The sequence below is a fragment of the Protopterus annectens genome, chromosome 8.part0, assembly GCF_019279795.1.
Source record: "Protopterus annectens isolate FY-2018-M chromosome 8.part0, PAN1.0, whole genome shotgun sequence".
Taxonomy (NCBI): Eukaryota; Metazoa; Chordata; order Ceratodontiformes; family Protopteridae; genus Protopterus; species Protopterus annectens.
In genome coordinates, this window is record NC_056741.1 from 885,707,120 (window position 1) to 885,731,781 (window position 24,662).

At 46.2% G+C, this 24,662-nt stretch overlaps 1 protein-coding gene across 1 annotated transcript in view; it reads left to right on the forward strand.

The window, feature by feature from the left end:
• LOC122809136 (cyclin-Q-like) overlaps nucleotides 1-24,662 on the forward strand; it is a gene marked incomplete in the record, with an annotated part of 593,010 nt that overhangs the window by 346,836 nt on the left and 221,512 nt on the right. The window contains 1 exon segment of the mRNA XM_044080405.1: nucleotides 2,195-2,422. Within this exon segment, the coding sequence (XP_043936340.1) occupies nucleotides 2,195-2,422 (228 nt within the window).

Genomic DNA, 24,662 nt, shown 5'->3' on the forward strand with positions numbered 1-24,662 from the left:
ACACTAAATGTGTTACATAAAAAAGGTGCTTTTGTCTTTAAAACACTAGTTGTTGAACCCTTGTCATTCAAACCCCAGCCCTCAGTTGCAATGGTTTCCAGCTGCCATTTTAGTTCTTTTAATTCAAGCACATCATCCAACGGTCCACCCCTTATGTCAAAAGTGGCATGGTCAACACTGTAAAACAAACTTATGACCATCATGTAAACTAAGATGCTTAAAAGAGTGCATTATGTTCATCATTGTTCTTAATTTCATACAGGTGCCTATAAATCCTAGCCTTTAAAGGCTGCGTAGTTTCACTTTAGTCTGCTGTAGACATTGTTTTCTTGGATCTTATCCAGGCATTCAGTGACTGTGACATTACTTGAGCATTGTTTCTTACATCTGAGTATATGAATATTCCACAAAGGCAGTATAGTTACATATGGTACAGTAGGCATCTGGGACTTCACCATGCCATCTTTCTTCCTAGAGGTCACTGTTCTTTTATTTAAAAAGTTGATTAGTGTCTGTCTCTGTGCAGCATTAATGCTCACATAGATATAGCCACTTCTGTCTATCAGAGTGACTTAGATAGACAGGATCAACTACTGAAGAGCTCCGGAATAGAGAAGTCCATGTACTTCTCTATCTGATATGCTATATTTGTACATGTGCATTCTGTAACTAAACTGGTGAGAAAGGTTTCTGTGAACTCAATGCTTGAAGACTGTAATTTCCTCAGCTCTGGAAAGTTAATGGAGATTCTGTTAAGAGCCACTCTTGCATTAAGGTCTAGTACTTTCCATAGCAGAATGTTTTCATAATGTAGTACATTTCTGTAAACTGATGTCATGGGTCACATAATCTTACTTTTCGTTTGGTGGGGGGGGGGGTCACCAGCACTGCAACAAAATGTGGAAAGCTTTATCTTGTCTGTGATTGTTCTTCTTGAAGTTTGAGCATTTGACCTTTTTTTTGTCTGGTAAGTGGGTATGCTTGCTAGGCACAAATGCCTTTTTGGGATTGACCTTGAGGATTGTCTGGCTAATTGTGTCTCATATTTTACAAATGTAGATTGAGAGAGTCATACCTAGGACAACAGGATGAATCTCATTTGCAGATTTTGCAGCTTTTAGTCTTCACTCTGTAAGGTTACTACAGTGTTTGAGTATTTAGTAAATTTTTTTTAATTTGGTACCATGTAGTCTATCCTTGGGCGAGTTCTTTCCTGCAGAGAAGCTTCTGTAAGCAAATACCTTGGGCAGGCGAGATGATAGTCACAGCAGCAGTCTGGTAGTAGCAGTCAGCATCCATTTAACTCTGATGTGTTTTTATCTTACGATCTGCTAGTCAACTTTGCTGTTTCAGTGGCATTTTGAAATAACAGACACTTGCTGTAAACTAATTACAATTTACGGACTGTGTGTATAAAAATTAAGATGAATCATGTTTTAGCTATAGGAATTGACCCTGCACCCCCATGTGGTGGTGTTTGTTTTTCCTACCCACACCCCCTTATGTAACTACATCAGCTCCAAGGTTGCACAAACACTGGGCACTGAGAAGGTAGAATACATGAAAATTGCATATTCTCCAAGTATGCCTGACCTCAGAATTTAATATATTTAAGAGTGCTGTGGGGTATATGAACCTCCTTCATGGGTTGGTGTAAAGGGGCCTGCTTCTGCAAAAGAATGCTTCTTCAATGTGATTTTTTGTCCTTATTTTTAGGGAAAGTGTCTATACTGTTATGAAGTTAAAAATGAGACAAAAGATTTGAAAAAAGATCCAGCATTCCCATTTAAATGCTACTGCAATTGTGTGTATGTGATGTGTGTTGTTTTAGTTATGTGCATTTGGCAACCTAGCAGTATGCGAGCATCATGCTACTTACAGCATTACATAAACATTTCTAGATGTGCAAGTTCTGCCCCACCTAGTGTCTGAGACAATGCTGTAAACTAGTCAGTGCTTCTGGCATGTGCTTGCACAGTAAGCTTTCATGCCTAGTGCAATATGCTCCACAAAGTGGGTTCAGTTATCATTTTTGTATGACAAAATCGTCTTAGGATTTCTTACAGAATTCTCTTTTTGTTTGTTGTTCATGTTGTGTTTTTACTCTTATCTTCATTATCTCCTATATGACACAGAGAACAGCAGAATAAGCTATCTGTAATGGTGTTAGTCTTGCTCTGTTTTTTTCTTACAGTATCTACTTCATTACCTTGTGTCATTGAAGAACTGGATGAATCGACATGTTTGGGAGCGGACACCACTGACTGTGACAGCATGGGCTCTGCTACGTGATGTGTATCATAGTAACCTCTGTTTGCGCTACCAGCCTCAGCACATTGCTATAGCCATTCTGTATGTCACCTTGCAGTGTTTTGGAGTAGAAGTGCCAGGAGATGCCGAAGCTGAGAAACGGTGGTGGCAGGTAGATGTTAAAAAAAGTTTAAATTATTTTTGAAATGAGACATATGTTCAGAAGTAAAACAATGCCTTCATAGTTTCAGTCTGTTTTAGCATGTGTTTGTAGCCTTTGTTCTTTTTTTTTTGTGTAACCATATATTTTATTCTTACATATGCACCTATTGCCAATAAACTCCCTGATTTTGCATTTTTCTGTTACACCCCAATTTCTCATAAATGTTACGCTAGGCTGTACCATGCACCTGTATTGTCTAAATTAGCCAGATGTAATACTTTGGTTGAATGCTCCTTTACTTCCATATAAGACTGTATTACTAGCACATGTGAAGCAAATACTACTACTTTCCAAAATAATTAAGATGGAGAGAATCTGTGCACAAGTAATGACACTATAGGTGCACAGTGTAACTTTCCAGACCTCCTGCAGATCTGGTTTCAACAAAATTATTTCTGTCAGACATATTTGGTGTAAAATGCTGATCTGATGTTGTTTCCTTCATTCACTCTCATGATAGGGTCTCTGATCCGACCTTTGGATCCGGCTCAGCCACATTTCACAGACTTCTGTCTGACTCTCAAGCTCCTCCCTCATACCCAAAATACCGTTCATCCATGCAGCTACCTCAGATCTCATTTGTCACTCCAGCGAGTCAGATGCGGATTCCTTCTCTTAAGCGTGGTTAGTTGTTCAGATAGTTTTTCTCAGAATTGTAAGTACCTTTGGCTGTATTTTCTTCCTCCCTCTTCCTTCTAGCATGTGTGCATGCGTGCGTGAGTGCATTGTGCATTTTCTTCATTCCTATTTTTAAAAAAAAGTAGTTTAGCCTTAGGTTATTGAACAGCTAATGTTATGTAGTCCTGTCTCGCCTACATTCTTACCCGTGGGTTCCAGCTTCGACTCGGCCGATTTTACTAGCTCAAAGTCTCTCATTGGCTGGGCTAAGTGGGTATCCCATGGTGTACTGCTCCATATCCCCAGATCTCGTTTGCCGCTCGTGTAGCTAGGACGTGGTCTCGCTTGGCTGTGGCTAAGTACCTTCTTTTCTTGATTTAAGAGAAGTTTGATTCAATCAAAAGCTATTTTCATGGGTTCAGGCACCTAGGCGGTGCGACATCCACCTGTCAGACAGCTGGAGGTGGACACATGGCAGGATGACAAAGTAGCTGCAGTGACAAATGACTGTGGACAATTCCCTGTCAGAATTGAGGAAACCCCCACACCCTAACTGCAAGTGGCACATACAAACCCACACAGTGATAGACTGTACACCCCCTTAGAAGCCACCATGTGCAACTGTTAGTGGAACATGCAGCTGGCATAGCATGCCACGAGGGCATGAAAGTGGTACCATGGAAACTGTGTTCTGTGGGCAAAGCCTTTATTAATTGAATAAGTAATGTGATGTGTGTAGTGCTTGGTGCATACTAAATGCAAACATTATCACAACTTGTAGAAATGTGCCACAGCACGGAGGAAATCCTGCACACCACTGTAGTCACACTTATGCTGTAAGATGTGCTTTAGGCGACGCTCCCTTACTACAATAGCCTTCCTACGTGGAGTTACAGGCATTCCCCTCAGAAGAGATTCACGTCGGTTATCAGTCAGGTTCTGCTCCTGCTGCAGAACACATAGAAGGTCAGCTAGCTGTACAGTTGGGCGTCCCAGTAATACCTTCAGCCGACGATGCCATGCCTCCACCTGGTTGTTAGTCCGTGGGAAGTCTATTTCTGAGACATCAGACACATTCCAAAACCGCAAAGGGTACGACGATGGCATTCGTGTCTGTGATGAACTGCGGGATGCATACTTGCGTGGTCGGCCCCGTAAATAATGATGGTCCAGAAAAACACCAATTGGCTGAGCACATTCCGGTAAGGAAGCCACAATGTCCAAAAATACAGGAACAACATCCTGCAATGGTAGAAATGCCAATGCGATCAGCTTGCGGATGGCAATTGAGAATGCAGTGTCCGTGCCATAAAGGGCAACAAGGTGATGATGCTGGATCTGACGCCAGATGATCTGAGCAAAATGGAATAGGCATCCTTTCAGAATACTCCTAGGGAATGCCTTCCGGCTGGCACGTATTGCTGCCTTCTCAAAATTGGTCATAATATACTGTGGGGACAAAGTGCATTCCTGATCAGCAGCCATGCCCTTCAGTACTTCCCACAAAGCGGTATATGCAGACTCCGACTTCCGTGTCATGAGACAGTACACCAGGGGTTCAATCCTAGTTGAGGTGGGCGTGCCAATACATCCATGTAATATGTACAGCTGGCGACATACATCAGCCCGTGTGGGGAAGGTGCCATCGCCAAGAATGATGTCGGATCTGCACAAATCTGTCAAATTCTGTGCAGTAGTAAGTAGAACCAAGGAATTTGTACCATCCATATCCAACCTTCTATGGAGGATGAAGCTGCCCCTACGGAGTGGATACTGGCTGACATCAATACCTGCAAGTGTTGCTGGAAGTGTAGTCGTGGATGCCCGTGCCCGCTGTCGTACCCTGGTTATGCTTCGACGAAGTGTTGCACGACAAGGCATCTCCTGTAGTACGTTGTCGTCTGCTGTGCCTAGGACACTCTGCATTACCAAGCTTGGCATTTCAGTACCGGTTACCGCCCTCTGCCGCAGTTCCGCTCGCAGTGTAGCCATGGGGGCCATTGTTGCATCTGGGCCTTGCTGGTGTGGCAGTGATTTCAGCAGTTCTTCCCCCTCCTCCTGGTGTACAGTGATGGCATGTCCTCTGCATGCCTTCACTCTCCACTCGATACATGCCCAGTACCGTTTCGGTGGTACGTCACGTTCCAGATGGTAGAGGTACCCATCAACCACCAGCATTGGTTTACTACGTTGGCTAGGCACTATGGTGTATTTGTTGCCAAGCAGACCGGGGCTATACAGATACATAGATTCCAGCATGGTAGCAGCACTTGTTGAAGGCCTCTCAGCATCCATCTCAGCGAGGATAGCTGGCAATGGGGTATACAACCAGCCTTGGAGCAGGTCCTTTCCAGATGGTGGGTTACTCGCTGTACAACACCTTTTCTTGTACTGCGTGTGCTAGCGCTGTCTGCCACAGTGGCCCTATACAACTGTGTGCACCCCACCTGTCTCTGACTGTCTCTCTGCTATAGTGTCACTGTTTGCAGTTAACACAACCCTGGTGTTGCCATATGCTTGTACTCTGGTAGGTATCCGCCCTACCTAGTTGCAGCACAGATTCTCAGTGTACTGCACCAGCCCCCTTTCACTCCCAGTGGTTGCTGCTGGCCAATCAGGGTGTTGGGGCCACTCTCAGTTACAGTGGCAGATGTTACATAGGTAGGTACCTGTGTGTTGCACCCTTGTCTATGGAACTGCATACCTGTGTACAACTCTATTGCAGGGACAAACTGTTGTGTTTGGTTACACCTGCATACACTACCATGGTGTGGGTGGTGGTCTGATGCTAATGTATGTCCTGCTACTGGGTTAGCAGTCTATGCCTGACCAGGTTGGAATGTTCCCACCTAACACTTCACCCAGGAAGCTCATCCAGGATGGGTACTGTTTGTTGCAGGTATGGTTTGATATTATTTGGTCCTACACTACAGCCCTCCTGCTGTGACATGAGTCCACCAAGTACACAGCCTGGTGTTTCCCTCGGTTGTACTGTGTGTGGGGTATTGGGTCTACAACTATTGTGTAAATCAGAGATAAAAAACAACCGAAAGAATGACCAGTGAAAAACGGCCAAGGCACTAGAGAATAGTGTTCTTTAATTACAAGAGATTCTTTTGGAATGTAGGGCTACTTTTCACTGGTCATTCTTTTGGTTGTTTTCTATTTCTAGTTCTGCTGAAGTGGTTATAATTATTGTGTATATCACTTTAAGGCCCTAGTCTGACACATGCCTTACTATTGTATGCGCCAGATGTTCATCGTGCATACAGCTGCAGTTATAACAGATGGATTCTCCTGCCGTCAGGCGGGTCCTCGGTTGGCCGAATTCCAAAGTCTAGGTCCGGCGTCGGTTGTCGTCGCTTCTTCCCTGACGTCAGTGCGACAGGGGTATAAAAGAACCAGCCGACGCCATGTTCTTCAGTCTTTCTTGCCGCGCGGTGCCCGAAGCAGAAGCAGTTCGCAAGTGCCAGTCGGCCAGCTCCTGAGATTACGAAAAATTTGGAAAACCGAAGTCTTCTTAAAAGCTAAGTACCCCGTTGGGGAAACTTTTCTTGCCTCAGACCGATGTCAGACAAAGTTAATAATTGTATTTCTTGTGGGAAGCAAATACCGCATAAGGATTTCCATTCCCTCTGTATACCTTGTTTTGGCCCAGACCACGATGTCTCGGTCTGTCACTGTTGTGCTACATTCAACAAACACACTATTAAGCGTCGGGCGGAGTTCGCCCAGCATTTTTTTGGGAAAACATTTAACTATACCATGTCGTCGGATACGCCGACACCGGTTTTGTCTAAAAAACGCAAAGACAAGGACCGACACTCGAGGTCCGTGGCCTCTGCCGACACCACGCCAAAACCGACTACATGTGGTCCGGTTCTCAGTGAGGTGCCTACGCAGCCCCTGACTACCGACGACACATCTTTGGCGGTGTCTCCTGTACCCGAGGTCGCAGGCTCCTCGGCCCACACCCCGACTACAGATACCGAAGCCACTCTTGGCGTTGAAACACAGAATGTGGACAGGTCCACCTCCACTCAAGGTGTCTTCAGACCTTCCTCTTCTTTCTCCATCAAGGCTTTCACCAAGTCTAAAGCAACCATACACCCTAAGAGACCAGTTACACAGGGCCCATCTCCAGGCCCCATGCCTAAGAGACAGATGCTTAAAATGGCTGAGGATTTAATTACTCTAATCAGAGGTTCTCAACCACCTCCGGACAAAAGGCCCAGAGTGGAGGAAGATTCCCCCTCCTCTGATCAGGGATCCATTATTTCAGAACACTCTGATGATCAGGAACAGGCGTACTGGGCTTTTGAAGACTCTGATGCAGAGGAGTCTATTCCTTCTGTATCCCCCCCTGAGGATTTCTCATTTGGGGAGACTTTGCATACCTTAAGGGAACACTTCCACTGGGAAGGCCAGGATTATTCAGATTCCAAGAAAAGGCTCAGGGAATTTCTTTTGTTACCCCAGCACAGGCCTCTGGCTATACCTCCTGTCTTGGAAATCCTAGATGATGTTTACTCGGAGGCCTGCCTTAACCCGGACTCTCTACCTCCAGCTCCAGTTAAGCCTGACAGGTACTACAGGGTTCCTGACTCACACCAATTTCTTTACAAAAGCCATGCTGCTGACCTAGAAACCATCTCACAGGGACCCAAGGGAGTTAAGGCTTCCATTGCCAAAAATCCATTGCCTTCCGAGAGAGATTCCAGATCCTTAGAAAGGTGGGGAAAAAAGGTATATACCTCGGCTACCTTAACCATGAGGGCCTTAAACTGTCAGTTTCATATGCTAAAATACCAACAGTTTCTGTTATCTCAATTGAAAAGTAAAATGTCACAACCTGAGCAACCAGACTTGAAGGAGTTGCAGGATTTGATGCATAGTGCAGAACAAGTGGGTAAACATACCTTACAATGTGGTTTCGATGCTCTAGAGGCCTCATGTAGAGCTGCTGTTACAGGCTCAGTCATATGCAGGCATGCTTGGCTCAAGGAACAAACCTTGCCTGATCATGTCAAAGCTAAATTACTAGATGCCCCTCTTCAAAAGGATGTACTATTTGGGGCAAATGCTGAGGAAGTATTACGAAAATGGAGGAAAAGCTAAATCAATGCAAACTGTGAAAGAATTTCTGCAGGTTCAACCACCACGTTTTAGTAGAAATTGGCCTTCCAAAACTGGTCCTTTCCTGCCACGGACAGACCCCAAAGAGGCAGATACAGGCGCCCGAGGGGCAGAGGACAACCACAAGGATCACAGAGGCAGACAATGGCAAGCTCCTACACAAAGAGGTGGTGAGGACAACTCACAATCTTTCAGAAAGCAAACCCAATGACTTTCCCCTTTGCAGGCCAACCAGGTCTCAAATGGCAGCCCCCTTAGGAGGAAAGCTGGCACTATTCTCAAAAATTGGCATGTTGTCACAAAGGACAAATGGATCCTGGACATTATAAACAGAGGCTACAAATTCCACTTTCATACCCTTCCAAAAATGAGAGTCATGCCAAAACTGCCACACAATCAAAGGGCAGAGACACAAAAGCAAATTTCAGATCTTATAAACATGAAAGCTATTCAAGAGGTACCTACACACGAACAAGGTCAAGGTTTTTATTCCAGGCTATTTCTGGTGCCAAGGAAGGGAAAAGATTGGAGACCTATTTTGGATCTTTCCATCCTAAACACATTCCTACTCGTACCAAAATTCAAGATGCTCACTCTATAGCAACTTCTTCCCATACTGGGCAAGGAGTCTTGGCTAGTAACATTGGACCTCAAGGAGGCATACCTGCATGTCCCAATCAGACAAAATTGCAGAAGATACCTCAGATTTCTTGCAGGTTCAACCCATTATCAATTCTCTGCATTGCCCTTTGGCTTATCTACTGCGCCCAGAGTATTCACGAAATGCCTGGCATCAGTAATTGCCTACTGCAGACTTCAAGGGATACAAATATACCCTTATTTAGACGACTGCCTGATCCAAGCGGACAGCAAGCACATTCTTCTGAAACATCTGGCTTATGTAATAATGTTATTAAACTCTCTGGGATACACAGTCAACAAAGAGAAATCAAGGCTAATACCCTCTCGAAATATAATTTTCCTGGGTGCCAATTTGGACACAAACACCCAGATGGCCTATCTCACGCTAGAGAAGCAGGGGCAACTAATTCAATATTTCAAAACACTGGCAAATTGCACCAGGCTGACTGCAAGGAAAATCCTGCAGGCTCTGGGATTCATGGCATCTTGCATCTTGCTAATCCCATGTGCAAAGCTGCATATGAGAAAACTACAATGGTACCTAAAAAACATATGGTCTCAACACAGCCACAGTTTGGAAACAATAATACCACTACTTCCATGTCTGCAAAAGGAATTTCTGTGGTGGGCTCAAGCATGTCAAGCAAACACAGGTCTTCCATTCAGCAAGCCTCAAGCAAATCAAGTCATCACAACAGACGCCTCGGACTACGCCTGGGGCGACATGACAGACCGGTGCATTCAGGGCAAATGGTCCCAAAAGAAAAGCACCTTCACATCAGTCAAAAGAAATGCTAGCAGTAATAAATGCTATTATAGCTTTCAAGGACCTTCTACTACCAGGTCAACTATTGATAAGAACGGACAACACCACAGTTATGTGGTACATAAACAAGCAGGAGGAACACATTCCTATCCCCTATGCAGACTGGCCATATCACTTTGGAACATGGCCATGGACTTACAAATGGAACTACAAGCACAGTACTTGCCAGGCAAGGAAAACACGCTGGCAGACAACCTAAGCAGGAATATGACAGATCCACACGAATGGATGTTGCATCCAAAAGTTTTACAGAAGTAACCAAGAATGGGGAAGGCCAGACATAGATCTCTTTGCCTCCCACAAAAATCATCAATTGACAAAATTCTGCTCGAGGACCTTCCACCCAAAGGCCTGGAGAGTGGACGCCTCTCTTTCAGCTGGACATCAATGACAGTTTATGCCTTCCCGCCTTCCTCTGCTGCCCAAAGTCCTATTGAAGACCAGAGCAGACAGACCAAAGATGATCCTCATTGCTCCGGACTGGCCAAGGCAACACTGGTACCCACTCCTGAGGAGCCTGACTCATTCCCTCCATGGACCCTGCCTCTAATGCCTCTTCTTCTGACTCAGCACAGCTTCAAAACTCTTCACAGTCAGCTAAAAACACTCAATCTAGCCGCATGGAAGATTCCTTAGCATCACAGCAGGCCCTACTCTCCAAGGAGGTGCAGGATGTCATTTTGGAGGCCAGAAGGCCATCAACTAGAAAAGCTTACTCCACAAAATGGAAACGTTTTTGTGTCTGGAATGAGAAAAAGGGCCAGAACCCTGGAAAACTGAATTTACCTCAAATACTACAATATTTGGCTGACCTACTAAGCAGTGGACTTTCGTTCTCCTCCATCAAAATCCATGCCTCAGCCATTTCTGCAGAATACAACACTGATCCTCCTTTATTCTCTCACCCTCTTTTAAGACAGCTCCTCGGAGGGGCTAAGAATTTAAGACCTCCAAGGAAACAACCAATACCTGGTTGGGATCTAAATTTCATTCTGGAAAAACTGACTTTGCCTCCTTTTGAGCCAGCTGCTTCATCAGATTTGCAATATTTGTTCTGGAAAACAGCTTTCCTTCTGGCTATCACTTCAGCTCGTAGAGTTTCAGAACTACAGGCCCTCATGGCTGTCCAGCCTTTTATCATCTTCCATCAGGACAGAGTTTCATTACGAACCAACCCTTCCTTTATGCCTAAAGTGGTATCCAGGGTAGCTTTAAATCAGGCCATACATTTACCTACTTTTTATTCCAATCCTCAAAACAAAGGGGAGAGATTACTACATTCCTTGGACATCCACAGGCAACTGCATTATTATTTGGACAGAACAAAGCCTTTCAGAAAATCAGAACAGCTCTTTGTGGCCTATGCGGTAGGAGCTCCAGGAAAGCCAATTTCCAAGCAGACAATCTCAAAATGGATAGCCCACTGCATTCGCTTTTGCTATTCCTTTCATGGCAAAACTGTTCCTACAGGCATTAGAACTCATTCCACCAGGGCCACAGCCACCTCTGCAGCCTTCCTCAGAGGAGTTAAGGATATCTTGGAAGCAGCCACTTTGAGTTCTGTGCATACCTTCTCCAAACACTACAACCTACCATTATACTCCAAATCTAGAGCAGGCTTTGCCACTGCAGTCTTGCAGGGCATTTTGGCTCCTCCTAGTTCCACCTAGTGCCTACCACCCCTTTCTTAGCTTTGGGATTCTACCCATCTGTTATGACTGCAGCTGTATGCACGATGAACATAGTACAGTTTTGTACCTACCATAAATGTAGATGTTCGAGTGCTAATACAGCTGCAATCCAGGTTTCCCTCCCTCCTTCCCCTCTAGGGGTATTCTTTTATGGTGTATTTGCTTGCAACTACTGTTTTTTGATTATATTGCATTGCATTACTTCATAATTTTATGTATTGTCTTCCTTCTGGGGGCACCTGACATCTGGGGCAAGAAAAACTGAAGAACATGGCGTCGGCTGGTTCTTTTATACCCCTGTCGCACTGACGTCAGGGAAGAAGCGACGACAACCGACGCCGGACCTAGACTTTGGAATTCGGCCGACCAAGGACCCGCCTGATGGCAGGAGAACCCATCTGTTATGACTGCAGCTGTATTAGCACTCAAACATCTACATTTATGGTAGGTACAAAACTGTACTTTCTTGGGGATAGCTATGCTGTGTTGTACGTGTCGTAGTGTGGATTTTACTTCCTGCTTCTTATGGACAGTGTACTGTGTTTTTGTGTTCGACAGGGGATTTTAAGGTAGATGTTTGTGTTGTGTATGTCTGTGCTGTACTTGTGTGGCACTACCGATGTGCCGTTTGCCTTTACGTTCGGTTTCCCGCTGACGGACGTGTACACTGTCTTTTGACAGTCAGCGTGTATACCTTAGGGGCCGTCTGTATGTGTCGGGTTTACTACCGACGTAGATTCTGCCAGCGGGTCTTTCGTTCGGCCGCACTGCTCTACGGGCTAGCGGTGCTGCAGCCTTCTGGTTTCGGCGTTGTAGCTCGCGGGCAGTTGACCCGCGATCTACACGCCGGAACCCTATTTTCATAGCTATTGTTTAAAGCTGTCTAATTTTGTCTGGTGTGTTAGGCTTGTTTATTGTGAATTTTTGTGAGTTTTTTGTGTGATATCCCTCTTACTGTTCCTTGGTCTAGGCCCATTTCAGTTAGAGGGCCTAGTTCTCCTCTGTTTCCTTCTGTGTTTACCAAACCGTTTAAAGTAGAGGTTTTGGCTACCCTCTCCTTCTGTTCCTTTGTTAAAATTATGCTAGAGTTGTGTGCAATTTGATCGCGGCTTGATGTTGATTACCTCAGTGTCGTTCCAGCCTTTATAGAGTGAATGCCTGTTCTTGTATTGACTTGGTTTTTTGTGTTGTGGGGTTAAAATGTCTAAGGATACGAAGGAGCATAAACCTTCGAGATTTAAAATGTGTTCAAAATGCGGGTACAAAATGTCCATAAACGATGGACATTCCATCTATTGTTTAGGGGCCATCCATCTGCAGGAATCCTGCAGCTTTTGTTATGCTTTCAGCCCTAGAGTTCTCCAAGAGAGAAAAAATAAACTAATCTTAAAGGGACTTTTGAATCCCTCTTTTGAAGAGGCTATGGATTCAGCTTCCAGTAGCAAGTCTAAATCTGGCAAGTCAAAAAAGAGATCTCCGGCTCCGTCAGTTTCATCGGAGCCTCCGGAGAAAATGAGTAAGACTGCATCGACCTCCTCGGCTCCACTGTCCGTGGAGACGCAGGAAGGATCGATATCTATGGAACCGGCGTCGGCTCCAATTGTATTGGAACCTCCTAGGAGCCGATAGCCTAGTATCAAACCTACTTCTCCTGAGAGGAGATCGCATTCTCCATCCCTGTCCTCCAAATCCTCCAGGACCCTTTCAGATGTGGATGTGGATAGGGTGGTTCAGAAGCTCCTCCAGTCACCGGTTTTGGCAAAATTATTTCCGGCTCCGTCCCAGTCGGCTCCGGAGCCTGTCCCGACACCTTCTTTGATCATTCCTCCTCCGAGCGCATCTCTGTCTTTGGAGCCAGAGTGTTCCGCGCCACGTGATGTTTCTATGCCGGTTCTGATGCCCCATTCGGCTCCATCGGTACCGTCATCGGGGTTCGGGACTCTTCGGTCGGGCCCGAGGGGGACATCTCGGCACTTATTTCGGTTCCAAGTCTCCCTCTCTGTGCTTCGGCTCGGGGAACTCCGATTCCTATCATGGCCTCGGAGATTGGTCGCTCCTCGGACTCGGGGGGGCCTTCGAGGCTATGCGGACCGCGCTGGCCAGGTCGTCAGCTACATCAGGCGGGTCGGTCACTGTGTCCCCCACCACTCCGGTGAGAGATTCTGTTCACCATCCATCCATGGACAGCAGAGCACCAGAGCCTAGGGATACCCCCACGAGTGGTCCCCAAATTTCTGAGGGTCCCTCAGAGTTGGTGCCTGAGGAGCCCCCCAGAAAGAAAACGTGCAAGAGGAAGCACATAGACTCCCAAGACGAGTCCCTCACCTCTGATACTGACTTTGAGGAATCGGAGGGGTCTCCCAAGTCATCCTCTGATGTTTCCTTCTCCAATATCCTGGAGATACTGAAACAAAGAGGTGACTGGCCTTCCAAAGCCCCTTCCGAGGAGGAGTCAGTATTCCTTAAGGCTTTCAGTGCTCAACCCTCTGCCTCCTGGGTGTCTCCACCCTTCGACGAACTCCTTGACCTGATTTGTCGAAGAGTGTGGGAGAATGCTGATTCTGTGGAGCCTGTGCCCAGGCGTCCCAACAAATTTCTTTCCTCCCCCCAAGGCAAAGAGTTGCTGTCCAAAGGTGTTCCTGTAGATGCCATGGTGGTGGCAGCAGCCACCCAGAAGGAAGTAGCAGAGTCTTCTTCATCCGTCCATCCTCCTAACAAGGAGTCTAGGACCATGGACCGGTACGGGAAGCGTACCCTCTCGTCCGCGACCTTTATATTGCGGTCGCTGAATTACTTGTCTCATTTCACTTGGCTCCAGAGAGATCTCCTCAAAGAGTTAGGCGATACTTTTGTGGGTAACGTTCCTGAGGTGGTGGCTCAGTCGGTTAACGCCCAGGTTTCTACCCTCAACTCCAGTGTCAACTCATCCAGTGTCAACTCATCCATGCAGCTCATTTCATATGCAGCCGAGGGAGCGAGTAGGGCAGCAAGCTCAGGGGTCGCCCTTAGGAGGCAAGCCTGGCTGCGCCTGTGCCACTTTGCGGAGGCCTTCAAGTCTTCCTTCACTGACGCCCCCTTTGATGGTTCCTCCTTGTTTGGGACCAAAGTGAAAGACACCCTCACCAGGTGTGAACAAGAGGGAAAGACCCTGTCTGCAGTAGGGGTCCGTTTTTCCCTTCCTTCTAGGCCTTATCCCAAGGCCCAGCCGGGGGGGGGGGGGATGTGGTTCAAGAAATCACAGAGGTTTTTTTCCTGCCGCACACGGTGAACCCCCCTCTAGAGGCAGGGGAGGGGGGTTATTCAGGGAGACGTCGCCCCAGAGGCAGAGGGGGTCCCCGCAGTTCGGGAGACCGCGACTCCTTCCGTGGTTCTCCATACTCTCATTCCTGAGGGTGTGCCCGACTGCGCTTATCCGGAGCCAGTCGGGGGTCAAATTTCCTTATACCCGGAAGCCTGGGAAAGAGTTACCCAGGACCGATGGGTATTACGGATAATTTCCGGAGGTTACCTCATTTCGTTCTCTTCAGTACCCCCGCCAATCAGAAAAATCCCAGACGTACCACCCCGTCAGAGGGATCAAGCAGCCTCAGAGGTCTCGCAGCTGCTAGAAAACGGAGCTATCCAACGTGTCCTCTCAGACCAAATTGGATTAAGGACTTACTCAAGATTCTTTTTGCTGCCGAAAAGAACAGGGGACCCGAGACCCATACTAGATCTCAGCAAACTCAACAATCCCGTACACAAGTCCAAGTTCCGTATGGTCACACTACAATCGATTCTCCCATTGTTGGGAGAGGAGGTATGGATGTGCTCCATCGACCTCAAGGATGCTTACTACCATGTCAAAATGGACAGAGCATTTAGGAGTCACCTACGCTTCCGGCTGGGAGCCAGTCACTTCCAGTTTCGAGCCCTGCCCTTTGGTCTCACCACAGTCCCCAGGGTGTTCACCAAATGTATGGCGGTGGTGACTGCTCACTTGAGACGTCAGGGATTCCAGGTGTTTCCGTACCTGGACGACTGGCTCCTTACTGCCCCCACCAGGTATCAACTAGTTCAAACCAGGGACGCTACCATCAATCTATGTCACCAGTTGGGCATAACAATAAATTGGGAAAAATCTGCCTTATTGCCCTCACAGCGTGTCACCTTTATAGGAGCAGATTTAGACACCATTCGAATGCGAGCATTCTTACCACAAGAAAGGATCACAGCATTACAACAAGAAATACACATGCTGATGCCCCTGAGACAAGCGAAGGCAAGACTGGTTCTCCAACTCCTAGGGACCATGGCACCAACTATCATGTTGGTCCTGCTAGGGAGATTACACAGGAGACTTCTTCAATGGCTCCTCTTTTGTTCAGTGGTCCCTCCAAAGACTCCTACTATCTCATCCCATCTTACTCACAGATAGGTGCAAGCAGGACCTCTGTTGGTGGCTGTGCACCAACAATTTGAATGGGGGAAAGCCGTTCGTTCCACCCGTCCCTATTGCCACAGTGACCACGGACGCTTCCCAGATGGGGTGGGGTGGGGGGGCATTATCTTGGCAGGACAGTCCAAGGCACGTGGCAGGAACACGAGATACATTTGCATATAAACATCCTGGAAATGAGAGCAGTGCTTCTTGAGTTGCAAGCACTTCAGAAGGTTCTTCCTCTAGGGACAATTGCGATACAGTCAGACAATATGTCAGTAGTGTGGTATCTCAACAAGCAAGGGGGAACCCGGTCTTACCCTCTGTGCAGAGAGGCTATGCGAGTGTGGCATTGGGCAGTAGCTTCCCAACGGTTTCTGGTGGCAACGCAAATTCCGGGGAAGTCCAATGTGATAGCGGACAGGCTAAGCAGAGCTATCTTGATGACTTACGAGTGGTCCCTGAATCACCTGGTTGCAGAGTGAATCTTCAGCAGATGGGGTCAGCCTTGCTGCGACCTTTTTGCCAGCCCTCTCAATGCGAAATGAAGCAACTACTTCACGCTGATCCCCCCACAGAGGGAATCGCCCAGGGACACTCTGGTTCACGATTGGCCCTCCGGTCTGCTTTATGCCTTCCCTCCGTTTCCCCTGCTGTCAAGGGTGATTCAGAAGGCGCAATCCTTGGGAAGCAGAATGATTCTGATTGCTCCACACTGGCCTCATCAGGTCTGGTTCCCCTTTCTTCAACCATACATTGTGGACACTCCCTGGATTCTGGACCCTCAACCAGATTTACTGACACACATGTCGGGACAGTTCCACCCCTCCCTGATGACCCTCCGGTTGACAGCCTGGCTACTCCACTTCCATAGTTAGTCAGACATCATAAATTTTCACCGGAAGTGGTCCATATATTATCGTCCTCTCATAAACCATCCACTAGAAAGATTTATTCTAGTAAATGGAAAAGGTTCTCTATCTGGGCACATACTAGAGGCATTGACCCTTACACAGCTCCAATAGATTCAGTTCTGGAGTTCTTGTCTATGCTTTTCTAACAGGGGTCCGCATCAGCCGCCATCAAAGTTCAACTGGCGGCGATATCTAATTTCCACATAGCAAATGAACCTAGTCTCATGGCACACAGACAAGCATTCCTTAAAGGTACTCTGTTACTTCGTCCCCCAGTGTCCGAACCTATCATGCCCTGGGCTCTCAATTTTGTTCTACAAGCCCTTACTTTACCACCATTTGAGCCTGCAGCTACCTGTGAGTTAAAATTCTTGACATGGAAAACAGCATTCTTAACAGCAGTCACTTCAGCGAGGCGGGTTTCTGAAATGCAAGCCCTCTCCATCAAACCCCCATATTTAATCTTCCATAAAAATAGGGTCTCTCTTAGACCAAACCCCTCGTTCCTTCCTAAAGTGGCTTCCGTGTCTAACATGAATCAGTCCATTGAGTTGCCTGTTTTCTTCCCCCACTTTTCTAACAAGGCAGAATTTAGATTTCACCAATTGGATGTACATGCTTCTGTCTACACCGGACAAAAGATATCCGGAAATCTGACCAACTCTTTGTCTCCTTTTCGGAAAACCGAATGGGTTCTCCAGTATCCAAGGTCACGCTTTCTAGATGGATAGCTAGTTGTATCTCTTTCATCTGTCAAGCAGGAGGTAAAAATCTGCCATTTCCAGTGAAGGCACATTCTACTCTGGCTGTTTCTACATCCACAGCCTATCAAGCTAGATTGTCAATGGAAGATATATGTGCTGCAGCTACTTGGGCTTCTCCTCACACTTTTGTTTCTCATTACAAATTGGACGTGGTATCCAGGGGCAGGTCTTCCTTTGGCTCCACAGTTCTCAGGAGTATTTTCCTATGAGCCCCCCAGGATGTAGGTGCTAGGGACGCTGTCCCACGGGTAAGAATGTAGGCGAGATAGGACTACATAACATCAAGAAGTTATGTACTCACCATAACGTTCGATGTATGTAGTCCATCTCGCCTCACATTCTTACTTACCCTCCCACCTTCCCCCTTCCTAGAGGATTTGGAGGTTAGGTTGTTATCTACAGAGTCCCCTTGATTAGTTTATTCTTTATTCTTTATATGGATGTGATGTGTGTGTGTATGGAGTACAAATGATTTTCGCAGCAAACTAGATCTGGGGATATGGAGCAGTGCACCATGGGATACCCACTTAGCCCAGCCAATGAGAGACTTCGAGCTAGTAAAAATCAGCCGAGTCGGAACCGATATTCAGCTCCGAACCCACGGGTAAGAATGTGAGGTGAGATGGACTACATACATCGAACGTTATGGTGAGTACATAACTTCTTGTTCTTCGTGTTTCACTGTTGCAGTCATTACATTTGGGTAATCCTGCTGGCAGGCTGCCCTCAGTCGGCCTGAATTCCAAAGTCCTGGGTCCTGCGTCAGCTGCTGTCGCTCCTTCCCTGACGTCAGGGGTATAAAAGAAGGAGCCGACGCCATTTTCTTTAGTCTTTCTTGCCGCACGGTGCCCGAAGCAGAAGCAGTTCGCAAGTGCCGGTCAGCCAACTCCTGAGATTTTCGTGTTCGAGTTTCAGATCCGAAGTCTTCAATAAAGCTAAGTACCCCGTTGGGGAAACTTTCTTGCTCCAGACCGATGTCAGAAAAAGTAAATAATTTTATTTCTCGTGGAAAGCAAATACCTCATAAGGACTTTCATTCTTACTGTATTCCTTGCCTAGGCCCTAATCACAACTTTTCTGGTTGTCGGTTTTGTGCTAGATTTAACCAACGCACTATTAAGCGTCGGTATGATTTTGCTTTAAACTATTTTGGACGCCAGTTTAATTATCCAGAAATGTCGTCGGATAGCCATCCGACTACCGGAGGTCACAAAAAACGCAAAGAAAAGGAGAGAGATAAACAACCGAGGCCCAAAACCGACGACGAAGCTTCTCCTAAGCCAATCACCGGTTCGCCAGTTCTCAGTGAGGCGCTTTCGCAGCCCCTGATGCCCGCTACTTTAGAGTCGCAGGCCACGGCCGACTCCCACTTGGAGTCGGCCATGCCACTGAAAACTCAAGGTATTGGTGCCTCGGATACTATTCCTTCAGATGGGTCTGGAGCCGCTGAGCAGGCACCGGCTTCTGAGGGTGTATTCAGACCTAAATATCTTTGCATTAAACCAACTTCAGCTTCAAAGGCAAAGACTAAAGCACCTTCTAAAGTAAAGAAACAAACTCAAGAGCCACGTGGACAGACCTCTATGCCCAAAACACAGATGCTCAAAATGGCTGAAGACTTGATTACCTTGATCAGGGGTTCCCATCCCTCTCCTGATAGGAGGCCTAGACAAGAGACTGACTGAATCTTCAGATCAGGTTTCTATTTCTTCTTTTTCCTCTTCTGATCAGGAATATTCAATTCCTCCCTATGAGGATTCTGATGCTGAAGAATCTATACCTTCAGCTTCTCCTCCAGAGGACTATTCCTTTGGGGAAACCTTGCATACCATGAGGGAGCATTTTCACTGGGAGAGCCAAGATTTTTCAGAATCTAAAAAGAGGCTCAGGGATTTCCTTTTACTACCTCAACACAGGCCACTAGCCATTCCACCTTTGTTAGATATTGTAGATGTGTTTTCGGAGTCTAGTCTTACCCCTGACTCCTTACCTCCAGCTCCTGTTAAGCCTGACAGATATTACAGGGTTCCTGACTCTCCTAAATTCCTTTTTAAAAACCCTGCTGCAGACCCAGAAACGATTTCACAGGGTCCCAAAGGTTAAGGCTTCCACTGCAAAAAACCCTACCACCTCTGACAGAGATTCTAGGGCACTGGATAGATGGGGAAAAAAGGTTTACACATCTGCTACCTTGGCTATAAGGGCCTTAAACTGTTAGTTTCATATGCTCAAATATCAGCAACATGTCATGGCATTGCTTAAACAGAAAATGTTAAACTCTGAATGTGCAGAAAACAAGGAAATGCAGGATTTATTGCATGCAGCTGAACAAGTTGGAAAGCATACTTTGCAATGTGGTTTTGATTCTTTGGAGACCTCCTGCAGGGCAGCAGTTACGGGTTCTGTAATTACAAGGCATGCTTGGTTAAAGGAACAAAATCTGCTTGATCATGTCAAAGTTAAATTATTAGATGCACCTTTACAGCATGATACTTTGTTTGGTGTTAAGGCAGAAGAGGTGTTAAAGAAAATGGAGGACAAAGCTAAATCTATGCAAACTGTTAAAGATTTTTTTACAAGTACAGCCACACCTAGGTTTAGTAGACACTGGCCTACAAAAAATTGGTCCTTTCCTGTGTCAGACAGAACTCAAAGGGGCAGATACAGACGCCCTAGAGGCAGATCCCAGGTGCAAGGTTCATACAGGTCAAAGCAATGGGGTGCTTCTACCTCCAAAGTTGGAGAAGACAAATCACAACCATACAGGAAACAGTCCCAATGACTTCCCCCTGCCTGCACCAAGCACTTATCTCCTGGCAGCACCCTTAGGGGGAAAATTAGAACTTTTTTCTCAAAATTGGCACATTATAACCCAGGACAAGTGGGTTCTAAATATTGTGTCACAAGGCTACAAGTTCCATTTCCATACCCTGCCAAAGGCAAACGGCCGGCCAGATCTCCCAAAAAATCAATGGGCAGAGGCACAAAAACAAGTCTCATCCCTCATGGACATGGGGGCCATTCAAGAAGTACCAGAGCAAGAGCGGGGGCCATTCAACAAGCACCAGAGCAAGAGCAGGGACAAGGATTTTACTCAAGACTGTTCTTGGTACCTAGAAAGGACAAGGCCTGGAGACCAATACTGGACCTATCTATTCTGAACACATTCCTGGATATACCAAAATTCAAGATGTTGACTTTGCAGCAGCTTCTGCCCATGCTGGGCAAGAATGCTTGGCTAGTGACTTTAGACCTAAAAGAGGCTTACCTGCATGTCCCAATCAGACAGTTATGCAGAAGATACCTCAGATTCAAGGCTGGCTCAATGCATTACCAATTCTCTGCACTGCCCTTTGGCTTATCTACTGCACTCAGGGTCTTTACAAAGTGCCTGGCACCAGTAATTGCATTCTGTAGACAAAGAGGAATACAAATATATCCTTAATTGGGCGACTGTCTAATTCAAGCAGAGAACAAGGGCATTCTTCTACAGCAACTGGCATTTGTGAAAAGACTTCTAACATGCCTAGGGTACACAGTCAACGAAAAAAAATCAAAACTAGTACCCTCTCAAGAAATAATATTCCTGGGTGCAAGCTTAAATACAACTGCCCAGATGGCTTATCTCACGCCAGACAAAGGCAACTGACTACCTATTTCAAAATGTTGGCAACAAAGGCCCAGTTATCTGCAAGAAAAATTCTGCAGGCTTTGGGCTTCATGGCATCCTGTATCCTACTAATTCCTTATGCAAGACTGCATATGAGGAAATTTCAATGGTACCTAAAAAGTGTTTGGACTCAACATTGCCACAGCCTGGAAACAATGATTACTCTCATTCCCTGTCTGCAACAGGAGTTTTGATGGTGGGCAAAGGCTTTTCACCAAAACAAGGGACAGCCATTCACATTACTCCCAGCCAGGCAGACACAAACAATGGATGCATCAGATTATGCCTGGGGGCCCACATGGCAGGAAGATGCATTCAGTGCACATGGTCCTCAAACCAAATGCATTTGCATATCAATAAAAAAGAGATGCTAGCTGTTCAAAATGCCCTGACGGCCTTCAAGGATCTACTTCATGCGGGACAACTACTGATAAAGACAGACAACACCACGGTCATGTGGTATATAAACAAGCAGGAGGGCACACATTCTTACCCCCTTTGCAGACTAGCCATGACTTTGTGGGACACAGCATTGACTTACCAAGTACATCTGCAGGCACAATTCCTGCCAGGAAGGAAAAATACTCTGGCAGATGATCTAAGCAGAAACCTCATGTATCTCCACGAGTGGCAGCTGGATCCACAAGTCTTCAGCATGATAACAAGGAAATTGGGATGCCCGGACATAGATCTATTTGCCTCCCCTCACAACTACCAACTAAAAAGATTCTGCACAAGGACTTATCACAAACAAGCATGGAAAGTGGACGCCCTATCTTTCAGCTGGAAAAACCTATCAGTATATGCCTTTCCCCCACTGCCTCTCCTCCCCAAGGTACTCCTAAAGGTCAGACAGGAGAAGCCAAAGATGATACTGATTGCCCCAGACTGGCCCCGCCAGTTGTTGTTGTGTCTTTCAGCTTTTCCCAGTTAGGGGTCGCCACAGCGGAACTGCAGTCCACTAATGATTGTTAGTTGATTTTTACGTGCCGAGTTACCAGCCCTGACGCACAACCTTCAACAAAGGTACGCCCATTCACGCATGTCTCCACGCAGAGGACGCTAACTGAGAATCGAACCGGACAGCGTCTTACTGTGAGGCGACAACGCTACCGCAGTACTGGTATCCAATCCTAAGGAACTTGTCTCAATGCCCAGCTTGAACCTTACCTCAAATACCTCATCTACTGTCCCAGCAAAACAGTCAGATCCTGCACAGCCAACTCAGGACTTTAAACCTGGCAGCATGGCGGATAATGTAGTCATACAAAACACACCTCTCAGTAAAGCTGTGATGGATGTCATTTTGGAAGCCAGAAGACCTAGTACTAGAAAATCGTATGCTGGAAAATGGAAAAGATTCTGTGCTTGGAACCAGGCACAAGGAACTGATACAGCTGTGCCAAATATTCCTCAGATTTTGCAATACTTAACTGAGATGCTGGACGAAGGCCCATCTTTTTCATCTATTAAAATTTATGCCTGTGCCATTTCGGCTCATTACAGTACAGAGCCACCGATCTTTTCTCATCCCTTATTAAAGCAGTACCTCAGAGGAGCCAAAAATTTAAGGCCTCAAAGGAGATCAATAATGCCTGCATGGGACCTCAACTATGTCTTGGAAAAACTCACCCTGCCTCCTTTTGAGCCAGCTGCTACTGCTGATATAAAGTTTTTATCTTGGAAAACAGCTCTGCTCCTAGCAATAACTTCTGCAAGACGAGTTTCAAAGCTACAGGCACTCATGGCTGTGGAACCTGTTATCATTTTTTATCCAGACAGGGTTTCTCTGAGGACAAACCCAACATTTATGCCTAAGGTGGTGTCCAGTGTGGCTCTTAACCAAACTATTCATCTGCCAACTTTTTATCCAAATCCACAGAACAAGGGGGAGAGAATTCTGCATTCTTTGGACATACACAGACAGCTTAGATTCTACTTGGACAGAACCAAAGTTTTCAGAAAGACAGAGCAATTACTAGTGACATATGCTGCAGGATCACAAGGAAAGGCTATCTCAAAGCAGACTATTTCAAAGTGGATAGGCCACTGCATTCGTTTCTGCTATTTACACCATGGCAAACCAGTGCCTAAGGGCATTAGGCCACATTCAACCAGAGCTGCAGCCACTTCAGCAGCCTTTCTCAGGGGAGTTGCAACCAAGGACATTTTAGAGGCTGCTACTTGGAATTCAGTGCACACCTTTACAAAGCACTATCATCTGCCAGTCTATTCTAAATCCAGGGCAGGCTTTGCCACTGCAGTTCTGCAGGGCCTCATAGCCGCTCCTAATGCTGTTTTGCTCCAGTCTCCCAACCATAGCTTTGGGACTCTACCCAAATGTAATGACTGCAACAGTGAAAGACGAAGAACATAGTACAGTTGTGTACACTTACCATAAATGTAGATGTTCGAGTGTATTAACTGTTGCAGTCCAGGTTACCCACCTGCCATCCCCCTTTCTTCTGATGGAACCTATCTTTCCTTCTCTGATTTATACAACCTATGTGGTGTATTTGCTTGTAGAGGAAGGCAAAGTTTATATTGGTGCATCTCTTTTTTTATATACATAAATGTTGGCTACCCTTTTAGGGGGCACCTGACATCTGGGGCAAGAAAAACTAAAGAAAATGGCGTTGGCTCCTTCTTTTATACCTCTGACGACCTGACGTCAGGGAAGGGGCGACAGCAGCCGACGCAGGACCCAGGACTTTGGAATTCAGGCCGACTGAGGGCAACCTGCCAGCAGGATTACCCAAATGTAATGACTGCAACAATTAATACACTTGAACATCTACATTTATGGTAAGTGTACACAACTGTCCTTTCTTAAATCTGTTAAATTTTATTTTTAAACTTACTAGTACTTAGTTGTTTTTAAAGTAAAATCTCTTACTTTGCTTCTTTAGCTTCAGTTGTGTCTTTAATATTCTCTTCTTCTTTTTCTGTTAGTTGGTTTTGGCAGGCTTCTTCATTATGTCTGTCAAAACGGTTCCCGGCTTTAAACTCTGCACTTCTTGTGGACATAAAATCCCCAATCAGGATGCCCGCAAGGCGTGTGTGTACTGCCTGGGCGCTGGCCATTTAAAAGCTGAGTGTTCCAGCTGTGCTGCCTTTAATCCTCAAGCTTCAGCTGACAGAGGGAACAAGCTCATCATTATGGGCTTTCTTCCTTCCTCGGCTGAGGCTCCGACCCCTTCCTTGGTTTCTCTCTTCTCTGCTGCTTCTAAGGAGTCTAAAAAGAGGTCCCTCCCTGCCTTTCTGAGGGACTATCTCGAGATTAAGAACCCTAAGAAATCTGCAGATCCCACTTCCTGTGATCCGCAGAATTCTGCTTCCCCTCTGTATCCTACAGCTTTCTCGGATCTTGGGGAGTTTATCACTATATCTCTGACAACTTCATCTGCTTCGACTTCGGATCCTACTCACATGGATCCTAGGGCCTCGATGAAGTCTCTGGCTGTTTCCTCCAGATCAAAGCACTCCTGGACCACCTCATCTGCATCAT